This window comes from Chenopodium album, chromosome 2 (assembly GCF_948465745.1).
Source record: "Chenopodium album chromosome 2, dcCheAlbu1.1, whole genome shotgun sequence".
NCBI lineage: Eukaryota > Viridiplantae > Streptophyta > Magnoliopsida > Caryophyllales > Amaranthaceae > Chenopodium > Chenopodium album.
The window spans coordinates 80,333,494-80,354,769 of NC_137835.1; the positions used below are offsets into that span (position 1 = coordinate 80,333,494).

Below are 21,276 nucleotides of genomic sequence, written 5' to 3' on the forward strand. Positions count from 1 at the left end.
AAATGCTTGTCCATGACTTGCTCCCAAAAAAAAATTCTAACCAAACTAGACTTGACTTTGGGCTGAATTTTTATGTTCATAGGCTGCCCAAAATCAAGTTAGGCCCATTTTGATCGCCTCTACTTTAGTCCAATTTTATAATTTTTGTAAATTTTAGTTTTTATATCTTCCTTTTGGTTTTCACTTAACATTTCCATCACTTTATTCGAATTCTATGATTTTTTTTCTTTGTTTTTCTAACTTCATTATATCACTTATCTTTATTCGATGTGACTCTTCATGATCGTTTTAAAGGGATTTGATGTATACTTGCAACTCATATCACAAGATACTACGGAGTACTCAGTTATACACTTATACCTAGAAGTCGAGATCCTATTAGATTCGTCTCCGATCACAATTTCACAAACCAAAAGTTGCAACTATAAGTGAGTGGCAAAAATTTAAGACATGGATTGATAATTTTACATTTAATAATATAGCGTGAAATTCAAATAAAGAAAACACTGCCTAAAATAGTAAAACTCGAAATAATTTATCAAATAAAAAATAGAGCAAGTTTTAGGGTCTGTTCTCTTAAACTTATTTTCAATTCAATTCAGTTCCTAATTTCCTTCTTTCCTACAAATTCAATTCAATTCAATTCAATTCAGCTCCAATCAATTCGATTTATTTCAATTCAGTTCAGTTTAGCAAATCAGAATCCACCAAAGAACATTCTTCGGGCTGCTTTTGGGCAATGAAAAAGAAGGGAGGGAATATTATATTACACGCAACATGAATGAATCTAGATATCTCGTATAATTGCGGTTCTCCCTTTTAAGCGATCTTCTCATTCACTCTTTTTATTGTGTTCATCACTCTGTTCATCACTCACTTCACCTTCAATGTCGACTGCAAAACTGGGATCATTCCGATACTCTTTTGCAGAGAGAAGAGAGAAGAAAAATCTCTCTAAAGAATACCCTTCTTCATTGGGTCTTCCTTTCTTAGATGAACATCATCAACAATACCAACAACAACAACATCATACAAATTGTTTCGTTTCTTTACAACATAAATTTGTAAATTGGTGTAATGGGTTTCGAGAATTTTTCATAAAAGCTGTTCAAATGGGGAAATCGGATCCTAGAAAGGTTGTTTTTTCTGCGAAAATGGGTCTTGCTTTAACTCTTCTTTCGTTTCTTATTTTTCTGAAGAAGCCATTTGAAGATCTTGGGCGTTACTCTGTTTGGGCGATTCTTACTGTTGTTGTCGTCTTCGAATTTAGTATTGGTAATCTCTTGAATACTTTTGTTGATTATTGAGATTTTTTTTATTTGGAGTTATATTATGATTGTGATTAAATATGTGTTTTTTTTAAAAAAATTTTTTGTTGATGTTAATTATGTTGTTTGTGCAAAACCCAGTTCATGTAATCATCAAAAAGTTGAATTTTTTCCAATTAATTGGTTGTTATATGATCTTTGTTTGTTTGGAATTTGTGGGGTTTTGTTTCCTTGGTGTAATTGTATTATATGGCTAATTGCTGAATGATTATTGATAACCCTAATTGAACTTCTAATTGTTCATGTAAATTGTTGCAATGAGTAGAAATTGCTGCTGTTTTAGGAATAGCATTTTCAAATTGAGCATCAGTGAATAAGTTATTTTGAGTACTTTGCTTTGGTGCTATAATAATTTCTGTTATGCAATTAAGGCTTACCTTTGAATCTAAAGAATAAGGGGAATTTTTGTATGTGTTTTGTCCTTCCTCATTAATATTTGCATTGAATCTATGGTTTTAAAAAAATGTTATAAAGGGGATACTGTTTTATTGAAGGGGAACTTGCTTATGCAAAGTTGTGCCTACACCGTGTGTTAAGTTAGAAATCGTGCATTGTTCGGGCTATGTTCAGTTGTCTTGTAGATTATGAATTTAGGGTTAGTTAATGGCTAATTGGTAAGGTCATTTCATGTATTTTGTATGCAAAGTTGTGCCTACTCCGCTACATGTTAGGTTATAAATCGTACATTGTTCGGGCTATGTTCACTAATCTTGTAGATTATGAATTTAGGGTTAGATTATCGCAAATTGGTGAGGCCATTTCATGATTTGTATAATTGTATTAGCTAGTGTTGTACATTCAATTGGGTTGTCATTTCCTTCTTTTTTCTTTCTTTCTTTTCTTTTTTCTTTTTTTTTTCTTTTTCCCTGCTGTTTTCTTTTATTTAAGTTCATTAGTTCATGACTTCATTTTATCATAATAGAGTAATCCAATAAATGAATTAGATGCCCTTGAGCTTATGATTACATGTATACTAGAGATTTTAGAACAAAAAAAAAAAAAAAAAAGAAAAAAAAAAAATAAAATAAAATAAAATAAAATAAATTCATGATAAATGCTTTTTTTCATTCAATTAGATTGTTTATCCTTAGTATGAAAATAGATCATCTTGATATTTGTCTACTTTGTTATGCTGACATGTTTGTTTTTCCTACCTGTGTGATGCATTTCTAGGAGCAACCCTTAGCAAAGGATTCAATCGTGGTTTGGGGACATTATCGGCTGGAGGACTTGCTCTGGGCATGGCGATGTTGTCAACATTAGCTGGAGATTGGGAAGAACTTGTAATTATCATTAGCATCTTTATTATAGGTATAATACTAGCAACAGTGGCTTTTTAGCTAAAGTCTCACTCTTATATTTATTCTAAGCTATTTTCCTTTTATGGTTCTACACAATGGTAGGATTTATTGCCACCTATATGAAACTCTATCCTACAATGAAGCCTTATGAGTATGGATTTAGAGTTTTCCTGTTGACATACTGCTTCATCATGGTGTCTGGGTATAGAACAAGGGAATTTGTCAATACAGCTGCTACTAGATTCATACTTATTGCACTGGGTGCTGCTGTTTCGTTGTTGATAAACACCTGCATATACCCGATATGGGCTGGAGAGGATCTGCACAACTTGGTGGTGAAGAACTTTATGAATGTTGCGGTTTCTTTAGAAGGTTTGTTAATGTTTTGTTCATGTCTTTTGATTGCATACTTTCTTAGACAGTAATGCAGAAGCTTTAAAATTGATTATAAGTGTATGCTTTGCCTCTTGTCTTTCATGTTACAACACCAAGTTTGTCATTCTTGAATAACTCGTGCTAAGCTACTCTGTAGGTGTTGTGAATGGATATCTGAGCTGTGTTGAATATACTCGAGTCCCCTCAAAAATTCTTACATTTCAAGCTTCTGATGATCCACTTTATAGTGGGTATAGGTCAGCTGTAGATTCAGCAAGTCAGGAGGAAACTTTGGCAAGTCTTTTACTTATTTTTCAATGCATCTTCTTCTATTAACACTTATTTGGTAACTGAATGCTCTTCTTGTTTGCCGAATGTGTAGGTAGGATTTGCTATCTGGGAACCACCTCACGGACCTTACAAAATGCTTACATATCCATGGAAATCCTATACCAAAGTAAGCGGAGCTCTGAGGCATTGTGCATTTATGGTCATGGCCATGCATGGCTGTATACTTTCTGAGATTCAGGTTTGTATGCTAACTCATCTTCTTAAAATTTTCTTCAATTTTTTGGGGTCTTGTGTAAAAGTCCTTATAAAAATTCTCTGTCATATGTTGACTTCAATTATGGTCGGATTGTTCTTCCAAGAAAGTTGAATGAATTGGTATTAGCAAATTGAGTGGTTAGCTACTTAACTGAAGCCGAGTCAGCTGTCCCACTTATATGTATCTATTCATTATTCTGAGCTGGAAAACAGCTTATGTCTTTTCAATAATCTACTAAGGCAAGTAGTCTTCAGGAGTGAGGCTGCATTATCTAGCCCTCCTCACTCCTATGCTACTTTACATTGGATTGTGAAACATTTGAATATAAACATAGTCAAAACAAAGAGGCAAACCCATTCTTTTGGCATTCAATTTCAATGGCAAAGTGAAGGTGTAAATTCTTGGATCTTCATTTTAACTGCCAACACCTACCCCTCTTAGCCGAATAAAGAGGTAAACAGAATAGGAATTTTGCATAAAATTCAACTTTTGAAGGACTAATAAAATTTAAAGTTACCGCTATCTCCCTATCCTGCAAACCACTCTTTATGTGGCTACATTATTATGTTATTTCATTGGTTTCTTTTTCTCTTTGTACATTAGGCGCCTCCTGAAAGAAGACAGATTTTCCGTAGTGAGCTTCAGAAAGTCGGTAATGAAGGTGCTAAAGTGCTGCGTGAACTGGGAAACAGAATAAAAAGAATGGAAAAGTTAGGTCCAGAAGAAGATATACTTTACGAAGTGGATGAAGCAGTAGAAACATTACAAAAGAAAATTGACAAAAAATCATATCTTCTTGTTAATTCAGAGTTTTGGGAGATTGGAAATCCACAAAATCCTGGACAAACTCCAGATTTCCTGACAGCAGATTATGAAAGTGCAATGCCAGAAGTGAAGTCAGTCAGTGACCTTCAAGCACTACATACAAGCCTTGATGGTGAAAACAACCATGGAACCCACAGGAAGCAGGCATCTTTGCCTGCTCCACTGTTATCCGTTGATGAAAATAAGGAACGAAATCAAGATGAGTCAAAGACTTATGAGAGTGCAAGTGCTTTATCTTTAGCAACCTTTTCTTCCCTTTTGGTTGAATTTGTTGCGAGGCTCCAAAATCTTGTTGAAGCTTTTAAAGAACTTAGTGAGAAAGCGGAATTTAAGGAACCTGTTCACCATCAAACACCAGAAGTATTTGTTGCTTGAATTGGGTTCTTAAGAGATTCGTGGTTCTAAGCACCAGATGCCACATTTTCTATCATGGCATGCACAAGGAGAACCCTGCAAAGACATGGATTGTATTTAACATAGCAGCGAGCCTACGATCCCTTTGAAGTCTACAAAGGTGAAGTTTGAGATGTTTGCAGCAGGAGCACATACTTGGTAAGTAATCCTTACGTCATAGACAAGGAACTACAGCAATGTTATAGGTTACATTGATATGGTGTATATCAATTACAGCTCAATCATGAATAATGAAGCCGGAGAAATGGGCCAGGCACAACACCTACCTATAATATTCTTCTTTTCTACTCTTTAACTTTAATGGGCTCTTGACTATTCTAGATCCCTCAGTTTATCCGATCAATCAATACAATTGGTTCTGTAAAAGTTTTGATTGTGGGATTGAATAAAAATGTTCATCCTATCATTATCAATTCGACTGTTTATCTTACTTTGAATATATATTTATATGTGACTAATTCGATTTCTTCATAATGTTTGGATTCAAATCAAATGTAGAAATGTTCCCTGTTATCTAATTCCTCTGTTTTTTTTTTTTTTTTTTTATTTATTTTTTTTTTTTTATTCAAATGAGGGTTAGAGGCTTAGAGCCCTTTATTGAAGATTAAAAACACACCTATAGCATCCTCCCTTAGGAGATTATTTATTTCGATCGGAGGAACATCGAAATAAATAACCCTCTCCTCTTGGATGACTCCCATATTGGCAAGTCTATCCGCGATCCTATTACCCTCCCTAAAACAATGAAAAAGACTAAAATTATTATTAAACGAACTAATTAATCTACTATGTTCTTATATAGAGTGATCCTTTTAACTTTATTTTGTCAAGTATCACATAAACTATGTTATCTACTTACTGGGATAACATTTTTTTTTAATTTTTTTTTACTGTTGTTTGAATGTTCTCAAATTATTTATTAAATCAAATTAATGAAATGGAAACAACATTGATTGGATGTTTTGTTGACAATTGTCCAAGGCACACAATATAAAACAATTGAAGAACTCATTGTTATTTTGTGTTTCTACTAGACTACTACACATCCAAAATAAATAAATTTATACTAATACATAACACTAGAAACTTTAACAACTACGTAGTACTAGTACTTCATACATCTTACTCGCAACCTGAATGAATCTGAACAGCTTGTAGCAAAACTAGTTATAACTTCCACAAGGGAGATCCAATGACACATGAGCTCAAATATACTCTTGCATCCCCATATAATTCTCAACAATGGCACTGAAGATGACACGCCTATTTGATGAACGAGCAGGACTGCAAATTTACCGTCAGTTCAGCCGAGTTTGAAGAATTCAAGGGGAACATCACAACACCCTCATAAAAATCCTGATTCATGATTTGGCAACGAGTCTGGAACAGCAGATCTGCAGAAGCAGAGTTGATTCTGTAGCTTGGATTAGTAGGATATCCGGGAGCAAGGGTTGGAAACTCATAAACCATTGGCCTTGTTTCCTTTGTTGCTTTGCTTTGTTACAACTAATACATTGGATTTACAACACAGAAAGAAACAAATAATTGTCCTAAAGGAATCCTACAAAAAGTAACAAACTAATTTATACTGAGAACTATAGCATATTGCAATTGTTGTAAGTTACTTGATCAAACAATGATTACTATAGAGCACGACCATCATCATACTCGAGGAAAACTCATGCTTTTTAGTGATACCTCTTTGATACCCAGAAGATTAAATCACACAGATGGGAAATACTTGTTCAGGTTGAAGGGGAGCGAATAGAATTCCTCACTCCTCGTGTCTCCCTTGAAAGACCGGAACTTATCCCACCAATGCTTACCCCTGTCCTTCCTCACCGGGCCTTCTTTCCGGTGCAGGGTGTTGTCTAAGAAATATGCTACAATTCCAGCAACAAATGCTTCCGAAGAGAAGGGGACGTTCACCATGTCATTAAACTGTCATTTTAAATAGCACATGAAATGAGCACTTGTCTCGTAAGGCTAAGAATAATTCAAGCCCACAATAGATCAAAGAGCAAATAAAAAAAAAAATATTAAATCAAGAATTACCCATCTTGCGCCTGTATGGACAGGCCCAAAACCCTTAATTGCTTCAAACTCGTTAAAGTATTGAGGTATTGACAAACCCAAGAAAATGGAGAAACCCAATATGAACTTCGTACGGAAACTGTTGAGATTGCAGAACTGAAGGAAGCTCAAACCAACAGAACCTGCATCAAATTAAGATAGTGTTAATATGATATACATGGTAAGTGAATTAAACGTTCTATGGTAGTTTTCGCTTTTATATTGTCAAACCACATATGCTTACCAACATAGGCAAAGAAGAGGCAGTACAAGGCAGCGATTATTGGTGAAGGAATTGAAGCAAACACAGCTCCAAATTTCCCTGCAATATCATGTACGATAAGAAATCAAAAGAGAATTAAATTGGCCATACTACCACAACACAAGAATTAGTATTAGATATACACACCTAGAATGGAGAAGAATAACATAAAGCCAGCTGATATCTGGACAACCCGTCTACTACCAACACGTGTCAGTGTTAAGAGGCCGGCATTCTCGCTGCATAAAACACCCAAGAAGAAGTTTCCTTACTAAACAAAATTGATACTATAAAAATTTATATGCACACCAAGTACAAAAAAAAGATGTCTTAGTCTTACACGGAAACGGAGCACCCAATCCCGGTTCCAAACAATCCAGACAACAAAATGCCAACTCCCTGTCAAGAAGAGAGAGTTTAAATATAAGCTATCTAGTTAAAAAGCTTACTTACAAGAAAAACAAGGATTTCAAATAAACAATATTTCATGTAAGTTGAAGACAAGGGTAATTTCTTGTATTCTACCTGCCAACCAACACCACGACTAAGAACAGAAGGAGGCATCATTGTTGCACTAGCCGACCTTGAAACTGCAATGAAGGCACCAGTGGACTGCAAATGGAATAAAACCACTCGTACATTATAAAATAATCAAGTCAATTTAAAATTAGACACAAGATGGGCTAACTGCATCTAAGATTTAAACACTGTAAAATTTTGGTGATGTAAATTTCATTAATGCTTTTCACAGGGCCCTGATAAGCAGTGGCGAACCTGGACAGTTTTTTTTACGAAGGCCAAATTACCTTAATATTACGAGTATTAATTATACAAATACCATAGTATATATATATATATATATATATATATATATACACTTCAAAGGCTGGATAAAGGAACTATAGGAGTAATTATTATGAGTTTATAACTAAGGGTTTGTTCTGTTCAACTTAATTTTAGTTTAGTTCAGTTCGGTTCCTAATTTCCTTCTCTCATAAACAGTTCAGCTCAGTTTAGGTTATGAGAACAAACCCTAATAAAGAAAAATCAAATACGAGTAATAGCTAAGTTCAATAGCTAAGACTCAATTCTTGCACAACCAAAAAATTGAAGAGGAAATAATAATTCAAGGCATTTGGATAGAAATAATCCATAATTGATAGTGTCTTTTAAAACAAGAATAACAAAAGGAGATACTAAAACTCTAAAAGGGTAGTATTGTATTTTGATTTGTGCAGTTTAATTTGCAGCAAGTAGTGAAATCACGTGTGTTTCACTTGCTTTGGGATTTGTGCATAATTAAAATAGAGAAAATAAGTCATATACTGGTATGACGTAAGCGAGCTTGGACGCTAATACCAACTTCTTTAGGAATTTTTGGGCTTTTTACTAGACATTAAATATGAAAACAAATTTGGGCCAAATTTTGAGGGGGGGCCAAGCCCTTGCCCGCCCCTTCAAAGGTCCGCCTCTGCTGATAAGTGAACATTCATTTTTCAGTAGTTTCCACATATTACAGCAAAAGATATAACTTAAACATACCTCAACAAGAGCAACAAATGATGTCAACATCATAGCAAAGGCTTCACCGGCATCAAATGTGGGTGCACCCCATTGAAAGGGATATGGAACTCTAATCCTGCAACATGAGATCAGAAAGTATTAGATGGCTCTGTGGAAAAACACCTCAAGAATTCAGACAACACCTTATACTTCTCAGTAACCGTAATTTCTTACAACACCTTATACTTCTCAGTTACCGTAATTTCTTAAGACACCTTATACTTCTCAGTTACAGTTTAAGTTTAAAATGAGTAGGAGATAACTGCAATCAAGAACTTGTTAATCAAGCTCAAGGTTTAAAACTCTCCCCAATCCCCATGCATAGCAACATTTACGCAGAATAATATTTGAAAAGAAGCGAACAACAACATTGGAAAAACAACTTTAAAAAATATATTACCATGGAGCACCACTTATAAGTCCAGATTTGTCAGTACGACATGTTATCTGAGTCCTTGGTGCAGCATGATTATATGCACCCCCCACCGTAAGAATGTGTGCATATAGCCAAACTATAGCCACAGAGATCAGAACAGCAAAGCGTTCAAAAACATGCTTCCCAAATTTTGTGGCTTGTGATAGATACTGCAAAATTAATCATGGCTGAATTAATTAATTGAAGCCAAATGATGATTACATAAAAAGATTGAAGATATCTAATTCCCAACTCCCAAATTCAACCAAAAGGGGCTAGTTTTGTCTGCTTAATAATCTTACCACTGCAATAAATATCAAAAGCACAAGCTCTGGCAAGCCAATCTCCACACATTTTGCCACCTGAAGAAGCAGGAAAACACCTACATCAGTGATGATAAACAGAAAATAAAAGCAACTGGAAGGAATGCAAACAACTTTACTACAGAAAAAACAAAGAAAAAGAAGTGATTGGACACTGAAATATTACCCCAGGAAAACCAAGTTCATAAAGTCCAAAGCCAACCAGAGATATCAAGGGGACCACTGATAGTGGGCTCAGAAACCTACAAGATACCAAAGGACGGTTGTAGATTAACATTAGTTGATACATAACTTAGGGAGGAAGAAACAAATAATTCTTGAACAGAAACATTGATGCAACAATTATAAACCATATGTATATATTGAGCAGCCTTAATTTTCATCTCAAGCCAATCAGCTCTTTTTGAAAGAAAAAACACAATTGAGACTATAGCAAGTGAATACTAACAAGAAATTAATTCTATTAGGCACCCTTTTTATTTAGATTTAAGCAGCTCCAATCAAGTAAGCCTTTATCAGGATCAAGCAGCGAAGAAGATAAGTGAACAAGTAACATAATGACAATGCTACGAGTCAAGGGTAGAACATACAAACTTGAAATATTATATCACCTGGAACTATGAATTACATAATGAAAATGGCTTACTACAAAACCACTAGAGTTCTTGTTCATAATGAAAAGAATTAGAAGGACTAGTTCAAATTATTTACAAATTGGATAACGATATGTGTGTTCACTATTAAGCCTTCAATGTACTTCAATGGCTCTTCAAATTTATCTTAGAAAGTAAGAAGTGAAGGTTAGTATTCATCCCTTCTTTAATTAAGATAGTACTTTGTATTAGATAGTATATCAAAGTTTAACAATGACTTCAACTTCAGTGCACTAGCAGTCAAACAGAAAGAGATCAAGGTGCTGTATATACAGGGAAGAATGTAACCAGACGTAAAGTATGGCAAGGGACAGGAGAGGAACACCAACAGCTTTAAAAATCCAAGTGAAAATATAAACCAGCTGTTCAGATTAAACTGGTATACATAGAACTATAAGCGAGAGCTAGAGGCAAAATAAATAAAAGGATTTTATGTGTTTCCAAATGTTAGCATTTTTTATTTTTTTTTTTTGTTGTGGGGGGGGGGGGGGGGGGGAGTAGGATATCCTTTTGTGTTCCTTGACGCAAAAGAATCTTAGTGAACTGTGAGTGCTTATGATGATGCAAAGTTCTAATATGGTCGATAATAAGTATCAACTATTAAGCAACAAAACATCAAGCATAAACTCACCTTGTGACATTACGCCAAAGACCACTGAAGCCGAGGACAATTTGAAGGGTTGAAGCAACAATTAAAGCTCCTTGTATTCCCCGCATTATACTCTTGAATTTCTGTTGTGAAATAAAGAGGTTGTGTGTCAGACAGACAATTGCTCTAAATTAAGCAAAGTAGATGTTTCAGCATTCAACTTTCCTAACATTTATCAATAACAACAAATGTGTTTTACGGCACATACTCTTATAGGATCTTGTTCTTGACTGTATCGACCAGCCAAGATTATGGAAATAGTTGGTGCAACAAAGGTGTAAGATCCTCCGATCACAGCTGGCAATCGAGTTCCAAATGTTGTCTGTAGTAGGGTGTTCAAACCAGCAACAAATAGCAATGTCTGAATAACTTCTGCTTTCTCTTCCTATTGAACACGCAAGTGTAAAGAATGGTTAGACAATGCTGTCAGCAGTCAAAAAGGAAGTTTTATCAGGAACCTCATTTCATTGATATTATTAAATTCATCCTTGTGAACCATGACCTACCTTTCCTCCTCCCATTTGAGGAACAAGAGCACTAGGGATGAGAACAGTTGTGCCAAGCATCACAATGTAGTGCTGGAAACCAAGAAGAATCGCCTCAGCTGCAAAATAATAGAAATTTCATTAGTTGACCAACAATAGAATTCTTTTAAACTGGCATGCAAGGTAAGGTCACAAAAATCCAGTAGAACAAGCCCTGAAAAAAGCAATAAGATCACGGGTGGATGAAACAACTCGCTCCAAGGACCAAATATACATTTGTGCGGAAAGGTGAAATGATTGATAAAACTCTCCCTCTAAAACAGAAAAACTATAATCAAGAATTCTCATGTTTGCAATGAGCACCATACTCCGAGCTTGGATGTGATTTTAAAAAGAAAAAAGGAGAAATCCTTCAAAGACAACGATACACCCATGAGGACCTTAATATTCCTGTCTCACTCAGTAAGTCATCAACCAACTAGAGGCGATAAGGCATAGGTTAGGATAAACCCCACAACTCCACAAGTGATCCTAAACACTAATACAACAAACCACATAATATGTCAATAATGTAAAAAATTCTTCCTACATAACAACCACAATTTAGACTCTCCACCAACATGTTCTAAATAATTAAGATCAAAAGAAACCATAAATCTTAATTCTTTAATAATCATATAGATAATTAAAAATAAACAGGCTAACCCACCAAAAATAAATAAAAGTATCTAACATAGCACCAAAACTTTAAGCAAAAAAAGGAAATAAAATTCAATAATCCATCACAAAAATAGACATATCAATCCAATATCACTACCATAAACCACTTCACAGTATCACTTACCACATATAACTAAATAAATTTAAATACGAGTAACTACTACTCCCTCCGTTCCTTTTTGTTCTTCCTATTCGGAATCTTTTCTAATTAACAAAAACGCAACCTCGAAATCGAAATAAGAGAGGAGAGACTCACGCCAAGGAGGAGGACTTGTAATACAGTAAGAAACATTAGGGAGCTGATCCTTTGGTGGATGTGGCGCTGGCTCATCCGCCTTAGCTGGTGCTGCACCTCCTGCCATTTTCTTTACCACTCTTCACTAATATTCACTAAGAAACACAACAAATACCAACAAAAAATCAGCAAAAAATACTGAAATCTAAACAAAAACCAGATCCAAATATTTCCTTTTTCAGAAACCCATTTAAACAGTATTAACAACAATTATATGCAGAAAATCTAACACCCAGAAAATCAGAAATTTTCAGTACCCAGAAAAATTATAACACCGACTTTACTTAAGGGAACACACCCACATGTATATAACAATAACACTATAATTGATTGCTATCACCCACCTAAAAAGACTGTAAAAAGGCACTAAAAATCAAATAATGTGACCCAGAAATAGTGGGAAATTTATAAAAATAAAAAATAAAACCAAAAAATTTATGCAAATATTGTAGTACGAAATAAAAAGCCAAATTAACTTTTTACTAACTTTAAGACCCTAATAAATCAAGTGGGTATTAAATTTTTTTGATGAAAAAAAATAAAATGTCAACAAAGTTTTTAGTACCCCACCTAAATTTTTTCACCAAATTAAGCTGTTCTTCTTTACTCAGAAAAAAAAATATGAGTTGCAGGTTAACAATGTCTGAAGCTCTATCACTTCAGTTTTCTCTCTCTACTTTCTCTCTCCTAAAAAACTCTTGTGTTATGCTACTTAACACTCTCTTTTTTCTTTTTCTTTTTCTTTTTCTTTCTAGAAATCAATAATTTAGAGTTAGGTTGCCTTTTTGATAAATTTTTGCAAATTTACAAAAAAAATTCTTACTTTATGCTTTGAATATTTTGAGCAATTTTTACACCCAGAAACCAATAAAGGTAGCCGCTCCTACATAAACGACGCCGTGTTGGTTGTATTATATGGATGAAATGACTTTTATACCCTTTGACAAAAGGGTTTAATTAAACTCTATTATTGGACTTTATCTGGCAAAATCTTGACCCTTCTGCCTGCTACTCGTATTTATTTTCTGTTTTGTACTATTTTGGTATGAAAGAATTTTAGGTAAGTTTGGATTATTATTTTTTCCAGTTGTTTAATACTCGCAACATTAACATATTTGACTAGAAAGCTTCTACTTATAGTTTAGGAGTCTTTTTAGTTCGCTGATTAATATGTCATGGCCTCGTGGGTTAGTCATATATGAGTTTTCTAATCACGGTTGTGTTATAAGTATTAAGAAATGGAAAATTTTGAAGGAATAAACGAGTAGAGTCGAGCAACTCTACAAATTAACTTATGTTTGTTTAATTCTTTCCTTAATTCCTGGTTGTTGCCCATGAATCCAGTTCTCATACAACTGGACAATTGTAATACAAGTAAAGTCCATACCAACTTCAACTTTCATGTGATAGGGTCTTAATTTAATGACTTTTGATTTGGGTGATTGTGACAAAATTATTCTATTTGTATTAATTAATTGTGGACTGCCCAACCAATTGTGGCAAAACTTAATCATAATTTATTTGATGATAGTGATTATCATGCAAAGTGTTTAAGTGTCTAAGTTGTGCAAGAAAATGAGGATTACATTATTGGACCCTTAGAGAATTACAAAAAGCTTGAGATTCAATTAAATCAATTATTAATTCAAAAATCATGATTGAAATTTTATTTTATTATGTGGGAACTTTTTTATTCATCATTGTTGGCACAATATGAACATTATAGTATAAAGATTATTATGGACATTGATTGAACCTAGAATGTTTTTTCAAGTATAATCACACATGTAGATTGATTAACGTCACTATTTAGCCAGATAATCACTTTTGTTTTTGCACTAATTGTCATCTACAGTAGCTTTTAGATGTATTGATTTTACCAATAGTAAAGAATTTATAGAGAATTAATTACGGTTAAAGTCAACAATAAGCTAAAAACATGCATGTAGGTGTTAGGTGTTTAATACAAGTATTGAGTCAACAATAAGCTAAAGACATGCATGGGTAATTCAATTATTCACGCTCAAGTTTGAGAAGGATTGAGACTTTGAGAGTGGAAAATAAAAATATTTTTTCAAAGAAATTAAATAATTAAATAAATCATGGAAAATATACATTGAGTAACAAACGTCTTTTAATTAAGGTAGTCTCTGATTAGGGGTATCAATTTAACAAGTCGGGTATTAGGGTATTTGAGCTAGGTTTGATAGAAAACACATGAACTTGAGCTCAAACAATTGAGCTTTAATTTTGTTGGTTTGAGCTTAGCTCGTTCGTTTGGAAATTTTAATGCTCGAGCTTAGTTCATGAATAGCTCTTTTAGTTGAACTCAAGCAGCTTCAGTCGAGCTACAATGATATATGATTCTAAGCTATGTTGTAATGTCACTAATCCACGACCTCAACATCATTAATTTGACTGTGATGTTATATGACATTTTTTCACAACGCATGTATTTTGAATGTGAGTGCGAGATTGTAAACTGAGGGAAATTAAGAGGAAAGAGCACATAAATCGACATTATCATAATCTCCAACAATTGCTCAATTAAGTTTCACGATCATGATGATTGTTACAATAATTCCACCTCGTGAACCAAATTCAAGTAAGAATTATGAATACTCAATTTCGTGTTTGTCATCATGTGGAAAAGAGCAAAGGGGTTTAATTTAAAAAGATTCTCAAAAGAAAAACAATTAGTGAAAAGGCAAAAGCCAAACAAAAGCATAATCTTCCGAATCCTCCCCTTTCTTTCTTATCCTGACACTTTTTTGGACAACTTGAATTTACATAACTATATTAAGTTTACTTGATGTCATTATTCTAATTACTATATTAATAAATCAAATAAGGGTTTTCCTACAATTAAAGGTAACCGTTACTTTGTAATTTTCACTAAAAATAAATAACTAAAAAGAATCTGTTATATTAATTTTGATTGAACATTAAAACTATAGAGATCCAATATTTTCTATTCTTTCTAGGAGGGAGTGACGGGCATAGATTTGCTCGATTAATGTTTACTCGTACTTGATAATGGTGAGATCAATGTAAAGTTATGCTCTTTGATTTGCATACAATATAAGAAAAATTGTACGTACTATTAAATATAAGGGAAAAAATTTTAGGAGTTAGGTTCTTTTTTTTTTTTTTTTTTTTTTTGAGATTTTGAGCAAGCTGAGCACAGTAGTGCAAAGCAAAACAGTTCAAAAGAACCGTGTCTTATACATTTAACTGAATCAATTAACCACGTAATGTTGCCATAAACTCTATGTGTGCGTTGTGTTCATCTAAGAAAATAGATTTCAAAGTTAATTATGTTCAACTAAAGCTCATCAGGTATTATTATAAGGTGAAATAAGGGTTATCAGGTTTAATTAAATCTATAAATTCAATTAAAAATAAGATAAATGTATTGTGATATAATAAATGATATTAGATTAGTATTGCAATTAATAGAAAAATTAAAATTTGTTTTATAACATACAAAGTACTTCTTACAAAAATGTTTGTTTTCTTACAACATCATTAATATATAGGTTAATAACTTAATAACAACAAATTTACACAATATTTTTAAAATTTATTCATATAAAAATAATTTATATATCGATTTGCTCAAAATATATTAAAAATAATTAATGAAACTCAATCATACGTGTGCAAATTTTAAAAAAAAGCTAAGAAATTGAGACAAGTAGAGTAGTTCATGCTTAATGCATGGTACTTACTACAATGGTACTATATGACGGTGCAATTGATAAAATTATTAGAAGGGGTTTGAAAGGAGAGAGAAGGGAAGCAACACAGATGGACTTGTTTAGCAACAGGACAAGCCTACAACGTGGGTGTTGCTGTCATTGCCTAACTAAATGCCCAAATTCGCCCACACTAAACTCCGTCTTGATACGACTTATACTTTACTCCATTGTTTCTTGCTTACTATGTGCATGTTCTCCCTTCCCCTTTCGCGTCCTCTTGGCTCCTCCGGCCTCCTCCAAACTCGAACCCATACTCGGATGTACTTAAAAGTATGTTCATTTCAGATTATGTTTTAGATGTGTTTATTTATAACTTTAGTACATAGATAATTGTTAGGAATATAGGAAAATATATTTTCCATATATATCTTATGATATTATATTTAGGATAATAATATATCTTAGTGATATTCTAAGATAGATTTATGGAAGTTTATATGATAGAGTTTATATTGTGTAGGTTATCTTATGTAAGCTATAAATATTAGCCAAGATCATCAATACAATTCAAGCTATTCTCTCATAAATAATTTATCAATAATGTCGTTAAATTCCTCTTCACCTTTTTTAATACAACCCGTATATATATATATATATATATATATATATATATATATATATATAATGTGTTGTAATTGGAGGTGTTGTAATTGGAGATGTTAAAAATGACTCCATCCAACCAAATCTACACCTCTAAGTCCACAATGTACAGTCCACTACCTCAACTTTGTATACCCTCCCAATCGATCTTTATGTTTACTCATTTCCTTTTTTGGAAAGTTCATCAACTTTGATTGTGATTTCTCAATAACATATAATATATAAAGCATGGTTATGTCTTATGAGTAATTGTATTAGGTTTGTTTAAACAAAGTTTCATAATATCGGGGTTTTTTTTTTTTTTTTTAATGCCTACGTTTCATAATAATCGCAATAGTTAGACTGGCTCACGTGATATACACAATTTTGGCCATTAGTATTTGTAATTATAAGTATATATTATTAAGAAGTAAAGAAGGTTGAAATAATGAAAATGTATCTAAAGACTAAATTTTACATGGCAACATATGTTTTTTTATATAATGTTGGTAAAAGTGTAGTCAAATTAAGCATATGAATAGCACAAATGCCAAATTATTGCAATTATTACAAAACAAAGGTACTATTATCTTTACTTATACACAATTTTAGATATTGATGATCAAACTTACATCTATGAATGGATTACTACTGTAGATAATATATGTATGGGCCAATTGACTGTTAGTGTAATAGTGGTTGGGGCTACATTTGGTAGGGAGGATCACGTGTTCGATCCCCCGCAACAATAATTAGGAGGAGACTGGAATCTAACCATCCAAAACTGATCCTCAAATCCAAATTAGCCCTAAAGGATAAATCGTGTGCGGAGTTACCGAATTTGTGATTAAGGTTTGTGTTAGAGCTTCACCCACCCTAGCCGTAGTCATTTAAAGGGATTCATGATAGCAGTTGAGGTTAAATCAATTCAATGAGTATGCACCGTCCATTACATGTAAAACGTGCTAACTACTTCTAATTAGTGCATAGAATGGAGTTTTTCAACCCATTGTAGGTAAACATTTTACATTCACGTACGGAGTTGATTGGTCAAAACACCTACATGTTGTACATTAGACCAAAAATAATGCTTGTATTGTACAATTGTACAAAGTAGGAGTACTTTGTTATTGTTGTTGGTTTTCATGAATCAAATGTATACCTAAAACTAAGGTCGTGTACTTCAACTTATAAATTTGTTTTTAGTGAATGTCATTAATTTCAATCAATCCTTTTCTTATATTAATACTCTTATTTTACAAATTATATTTTATAACACTCTAACATAACTGCTTTACACTTTTAGTTTTAATTCTGCTGTGATGTTTTAGTTGTAATTTTCTTTTGTTTATCTTAACCTTGTGACCTCGAAATCATAATGATTGCACTTTAAATATTAATATATATACCTCGTAGGCTTATACTAATATGTTATTCCGCTTGTGCATGTGCAGTTGTGCCACTTGGTCTGCGTCTTTCACGATGTGAACTGGCCCACCTCAACACGAAGCAACCTCAATGAAACAATCGTAGGTCTTTTTCCAAGAGTTAATAAGGAGCAGATGTCTTATCGGACCAAAATGCTACATAAATCAATTCATCGATTTAGGGCCTGTTCTCTTTAGCTTAATTTCAATTCACCTCCAATCAGTTCAGTTCAGATTCATTTCAGCTCTATTCAGTTTAATTCAGCTCCAATAAATTCTGTTCTCTTCAATTAATCTCAGTTCAGTAAATCAGAACATATAGTTGGAGAATGGAATTGTAGGTCATGTTTCATGGAAACTCAATCCTCCTATTGAAAAAACAAGTACGAAAAGAGAGTGAATAAAAGCTGCAAAGTAGAAGCTTACAAGGAGTATTTTAGAAAATGGGCCCTAAAGATGAGAGAGGCTTTATGTAACTTAGGATACCTCCAAAAGCCCGTATAAATTGTTGCGGTGCATGTAATGTGTGGTCCAAAATGCAATTCCAACTTTTAATGCAGACTCTTCTTATTATTCAGTCTTCCTTCATGCAAATTAATTTTTATTTTTATTTTTTAAATTTAAGCTTTGATGCTGAGTTCTGACCTTGGAAAAAGGATGATTTGCTTTGTGTTGTGTCATTTTCTCTCTCATCAATTCTTTGCTGGCCAAGTCTCATCAATTCCTAAAGTAGGGTCAATTATGTATTCTCCATTCCGTACCTTTTTTTCTTGGTTTGGCATGGAAAATTTACAATCCACTTGTTACAAAAAAAAAATACGAGTATAAAAATAAAAATAAACAGTATGGGTAGTAGTCTAGTAGAGTAATTAGAAAAAAAATATATATATTACCTCTATTAAAAACTAGTTTAAATCCCGTGCAATGCACGGTTTTTACTTAATCAAATTATGAATCAGTGAATTATAATGTTAATACAACAATAATTTTTTTTTTCAAAAAAAAAACAATATTTTTAATTGAAACAAATACTTGAATTTCTTTTCCAAAAAAAAAAAAAAACAAAAACAAAACAAAAAAACTTGAATTAATATTATATTGTTATCAAAATTATTGATTATTAAACAAAAAAAAAACACAAAAATTTAATGATTATAGTGTTTTATATGAGAATGCAATTTATAATTATAACCCGTGCAATGTAATTATATAACCATATGTCCCTATTTTGTTAGCATGTTTTGACCGGCACAATATTTTATAGCATACTATAACTGGCACAATGTTTTACAAATTTAATTGACTAATTTTATAAAAATTAATAATCATGATTTTTTAATTCTGTTTTATATTTATGTTTATAGTTATTGAATTGTAATGTTAATACAACAATAATTTTTATTTTTTTTTTTTAAAAAAAAAACAATATTTTTAATTGAAACAAATACTTGAATTTCTTTTTTTAAAAAAAAACAAACAAACAAAAAAACTTGAATTAATATTATATTGTTATCAAAAGTTATTGATTATTAAACATTAAAAAAAAACACAAAAATTTAATGATTATAGTGTTTTATATGAGAATGCAATTTATAATTATAATCCGTGCAATGTAATTATAAACTTATATGTCCCTATTTTGTTGGCATGTTTTGATCGGCACAATATTTTATAGCATACTATAACTGGCACAATGTTTTACAAAATTAATAATCATGATTTTTTAATTTTGTTTTATATTTATGTTTATAGTTATTGAATTGTAATTGTTTTATCAAATCTGGTTAGAGCAAAAAAAACTTTCAAAGAAAAAATACGTTGTAGAATGATACGAAGTACGGAGTAGTACATTTTATTATTCTAATATATTACCTTATTATGTGTTTGTTTATTATAGAAAAATACCTATTATAAAAAATACGAAAGATATGTATATAGAATATATTTCGTATATAGTTGCCAAATTGAAAGTTAAATATCATAGGATATATAAAATAATATTAATGAAGATTTTGTACAAAAAAAGAAAAAAAAAATGGAAAGAAAAGAGTGGGGGGGGGGGAATTTTTAATCGGAACATGACAAGTGTCATGTCAGATTCGCTTTTAGTATTATGTAATTGATGATTAGTTGTAAATTTAGGGTATTATTTGTGAGATATAAAATATTTTAAAGTTACAACTAATTTAAAGAAGGTAGTATATATATATGGGGCTAAAATATGAAAATGGTGGGTTGGAATGAGCTCAAAGTACAATTATTTATTTATTTATTTATTTTTGTAAAATAAGTTACAAGGACAATGATATAGACGGAATTTGATCTCTGGTGTTGAATACCTTCTATCAAGACTTTAACTAACTAAATTAATTAATCATCCACAAATTAAACTTACTTATGAGGATATTCATCTCCTTGTTAATAGTACTAGTTAGTAGTCTTAGGGCCTGTTCATATTTACTGAACTGAGCTGAACTGAACTGAACTGAACTGATTGGAGCTGAACTGAACTGAACTGAACTGAACTGATTGGAACTGAACTGAACTGAACTGAACTGAACTAAGCTGAAATGAATATTTTATGAGAGAGGGAAATTAAGAGCTGAACTGAACTGAACTGATTAGAGCTGAACTGAACTGAACTGAACTGAACTGAACTGAACTAAACTAAACTAAACTGAACTGAACTGAACTGAACTGAACTGAACTAAACTAAACTGAACTGAACTGAAAATAAGTAAATATGAACAGGCCCTTAGTACTATTAACGGTTATTACACTCTTGAAACTAATAAGAGTAACAAGTGGCAACTAATTATTTTAATTGGTGAAGTTTTATAATCAGTAAATTATATCTACGTATTTGATAAATTGTCTTTTATGATTAACAAGTATGGAGTAACAAAGCATCTTAATATCACCAATATATTCTAGGAGGAGGTTTTTTTCTTAGAAAGTTACTCCTTTCGTTCCTTAATGGTTTATCTCATATTCCATTTAAGCTTGTTCTTAAAAGAATGCCTTATTTCTATTTTTGATCATGGATCAGCTCACAACTTCTTTTTTTCACACGTAAAATATAATTGACTATACCACTTTTATAATTCTATCCTTTATCAATTTCACTTAACAAAAAACCAACAAGATACAAAAATAACAATGAGGCGAATAATTGAGGACGTAGAGAGTTAATTTTAAAGAGAATGTAGCTATCTTAGTTGATAGAGTATGTATGAGGTAGGATTATTATGTTATCCTAAATATGAAGTCCGTGATAAAAG

General features: G+C 32.3%; 2 protein-coding genes across 4 annotated transcripts; one reads left to right on the forward strand and one right to left on the reverse strand.

Annotated features, from left to right (window-relative positions):
- Nucleotides 1-768: 768 nt before the first annotated feature.
- Nucleotides 769-5,256, forward strand: LOC145602664 (aluminum-activated malate transporter 9-like). The gene is made up of 6 exons (XM_081658831.1): nucleotides 769-1,275; nucleotides 2,502-2,639; nucleotides 2,732-3,001; nucleotides 3,162-3,302; nucleotides 3,391-3,533; nucleotides 4,155-5,256. Exons 1-6 carry the CDS (start codon nucleotides 888-890, stop codon nucleotides 4,749-4,751), a joined length of 1,677 nt encoding a protein of 558 aa, XP_081514957.1. The 5' UTR covers nucleotides 769-887; the 3' UTR covers nucleotides 4,752-5,256.
- A 525-nt stretch (nucleotides 5,257-5,781) lies between these two features.
- LOC145602673 (nucleobase-ascorbate transporter 6-like) lies at nucleotides 5,782-13,073 on the reverse strand. Of its 3 annotated transcripts, none has more exons than XM_081658850.1 (15): nucleotides 13,052-13,073; nucleotides 12,190-12,323; nucleotides 11,235-11,332; nucleotides 10,937-11,113; nucleotides 10,711-10,811; nucleotides 9,593-9,668; nucleotides 9,406-9,465; nucleotides 9,089-9,273; nucleotides 8,668-8,764; nucleotides 7,651-7,737; nucleotides 7,466-7,524; nucleotides 7,273-7,364; nucleotides 7,108-7,185; nucleotides 6,846-7,006; nucleotides 5,782-6,731 (listed from the first exon to the last, which is right to left on the reverse strand). In XM_081658850.1, the coding sequence occupies exons 2-15, from the start codon at nucleotides 12,293-12,295 to the stop codon at nucleotides 6,513-6,515; spliced, it is 1,596 nt and encodes a 531-aa protein (XP_081514976.1). In that variant the 5' UTR covers nucleotides 12,296-12,323; nucleotides 13,052-13,073; the 3' UTR covers nucleotides 5,782-6,512. The 3 variants fall into 3 exon arrangements, with proteins under 3 accessions (XP_081514976.1, XP_081514966.1, XP_081514971.1); XM_081658840.1 differs by lacking the exon at nucleotides 13,052-13,073 and adding an exon at nucleotides 12,799-13,045; XM_081658845.1 differs by lacking the exon at nucleotides 13,052-13,073 and adding an exon at nucleotides 12,486-12,623.
- Nucleotides 13,074-21,276: the final 8,203 nt, after the last annotated feature.